The following is a 2500-nucleotide window of genomic DNA, read 5'->3' on the forward strand; positions in this document are numbered from 1 at the left end:
TCCACACACAACCACTCCCCGCTCCCCCTTCTCCTGCTACCTCCCTTCCTTACTCTAGAGATACAGAAACGAGATAGAATGGGGGAGAAAATTCCTTCTGGCTTTGTCAAAATATCATCCACTCACCCCTATTCCCATCCTTCTCTTTCTCTTGTTTCATAGATATTCCCTTCTTGTCCAAAGCCCGTTTAACCCCATCCATTCATCTTATCCTCGGTCATCCCTTCATGTTAACTCCATCCACCTCTGCCTTCCACAAGGAGTGATGGGACTAGGTACCCTGCTCTCTGTAAAATCATCCTACGAGAAGTCATGTGAGAGTAGCAATTCAATTTAGATACAACAGACAACAGTTCGATGTTTCTTCCCCTTATAAGGACTTGACAACCGTTGGCAATCGAAATGCGGGCTTTCATTCAGTGAAACTCGAGTCTGTAATTACTATCATCTACTAAGTCTTCCACTGACCCTTCAATAGACTGACTTAATTTATGAACTTTGTCAAGGATAAGAATATGCAAATTTATACAGCCGGGAAAGCGAATTATGAAACGAGAGAAATCCTAAGTGGTAGTTAAACCCTTGAGGTCAAAGTCCTTTCTAATCATATATATATGTATATATATATATATATATATATATATATATATATATATATGTATATATATAAATATATACATATATATATATATGTATATAAACACATATACATATATATATACAGTATATATATATATATATTTATATATATATATATATATATATATATATATATATATATATGTATATATATACATATATACATATATATATATATGTATATAAACACATATACATATATACACTTTTATCAACCACAATTCACTTAAATTCTAAGCCATCAACATCGAGAGACTCGAGGAGGCCAATATACAGAAATTGAAGCGTGGTACAGCCAAGGACTCGATAATTTAAGTGAATTGTGGTTTATAAAAATGTATATCTGTTCACTGGGACCCATTCACAGTTTTACATATATACATACATATCTAAAATAGATAAATAAAGGTGGAAGAAAGCCAATCCCTTATGCCATCAAATCAAACCCAAAATATGTAGGATATTAAATGCATAATTTTGGGCACTTACGGTGAGATGCGGGGAGGATTGGAGTCCACATGACTTCAGGAGAGGCGACGATGGGCAGACACGCAAAGACCATGACTCGAAGTAGCAGGAATCCGGACCTCATGGTGACTGCGGACAACAAAGAGAACATTCTGTAAATGATACTTCAAGATAACTGCGGAAAATAAGGACATTCTATAAATCTGACTTCAGGATAACTACAGAATATAAGAACATTCTGTAAATGTGACCTCAAGATAACTGCGGAAAATAAGGACATTCTATAAATCTGACTTCAGGATAACTACGGAAAATAAGAACATTCTGTAAATCTGATCCCAGGATAACTGAGAACATTCTGCAAATCTGACCTTAGGATAACTGCGGAAAATAAGAACATTCTGTAAATCTGATCCCAGGATAACTGAGAACATTTTGTTAAATCTGACCTCAGGATAACTGCGGAAAATAAGAACATTCTGTGAATCAGATCCCAGGGTAAATGGAAAAAATGAGAACATTCTATAAATCTGATCCCAGGATAACTGCAGAAAATGAGAAAATTCTGTAAATGTGACCACAGGATAACTTCGGAGAATAAGAACATTCTGTGAATCTGATGTCAGGGTAACAGCGGAAAATAAGAATATTCTCTAAACCTGACCTCAAGATAACTGCGGAAAATGAGAACATTCTGTAAATCTGATACCAGGGTACCTGCGGAAAATAAGCGCCTTCTGACTTCAGGAAAACTCGATCAAACGCTGATTGTGGCCTTAAAAATAACGTAAAAAAAAGTATTCATGATCTTACGTTGATTCTAAGTTAAATGATATTTGATTTCAGATTGAGTGTCGGGGGGTAAAAACAGACTTTGTGTGACCTCAAGGTGATTACAGATAAAAAGAAACCATTGATACTTTAAGATGAGAAAAGAATTTCATCTATACAAGGGTAACTGAAAACAAAAGATAAAAAAAAAAAATCACACCTTGGAGTAACTTAAGAAAAACCCCGAATTTGTGACTTCATGGCAATTCCTTAGGATGATCAAAGAGTTTCAGTTATACAAGGGTAACTGAAAACAAAAGACAAAGTAAAAAAAAAAAAAAAGAAGCTTTTACACCTTCGAGTGACTACAGAAAAAAAAACGAATTTTGTGACTTCATGGCGATTCAGAGGAAAAAAAAGACGAGCATTTTGTCGGACTGGTCACTGAGGTCACGGGTGAACGACTTGGCTGTGAAGCGTCGAGCAATCGAATTTGAGTTTGCATGAAAGTGCTTGTGTAGTCTGTGGACTGTGAGATTTGGTGCAATTCGTTCAGGATTGGCGCACAAAAAGAGTTCCCTCGGTACACGCCCAACACCCTCCCGCAAAAGATGATGATGAT

At 36.0% G+C, this 2500-nt stretch overlaps 1 protein-coding gene across 1 annotated transcript in view; it reads right to left on the reverse strand.

The window, feature by feature from the left end:
• LOC143026136 (uncharacterized) overlaps positions 1-2500 on the reverse strand; it is a 467263-nt gene that overhangs the window by 451619 nt on the left and 13144 nt on the right. The window contains exon 2 of the mRNA XM_076186139.1: positions 1129-1236. Within this exon, the coding sequence (XP_076042254.1) occupies positions 1129-1231 (103 nt within the window). The 5' untranslated portion in view covers positions 1232-1236. The remainder of the gene's footprint in view (positions 1-1128; positions 1237-2500) is intronic.

The sequence above is a fragment of the Oratosquilla oratoria genome, chromosome 6 (assembly GCF_046742065.1).
Source record: "Oratosquilla oratoria isolate Oo_2021 chromosome 6, ASM4674206v1, whole genome shotgun sequence".
Taxonomy (NCBI): Eukaryota; Metazoa; Arthropoda; class Malacostraca; order Stomatopoda; family Squillidae; genus Oratosquilla; species Oratosquilla oratoria.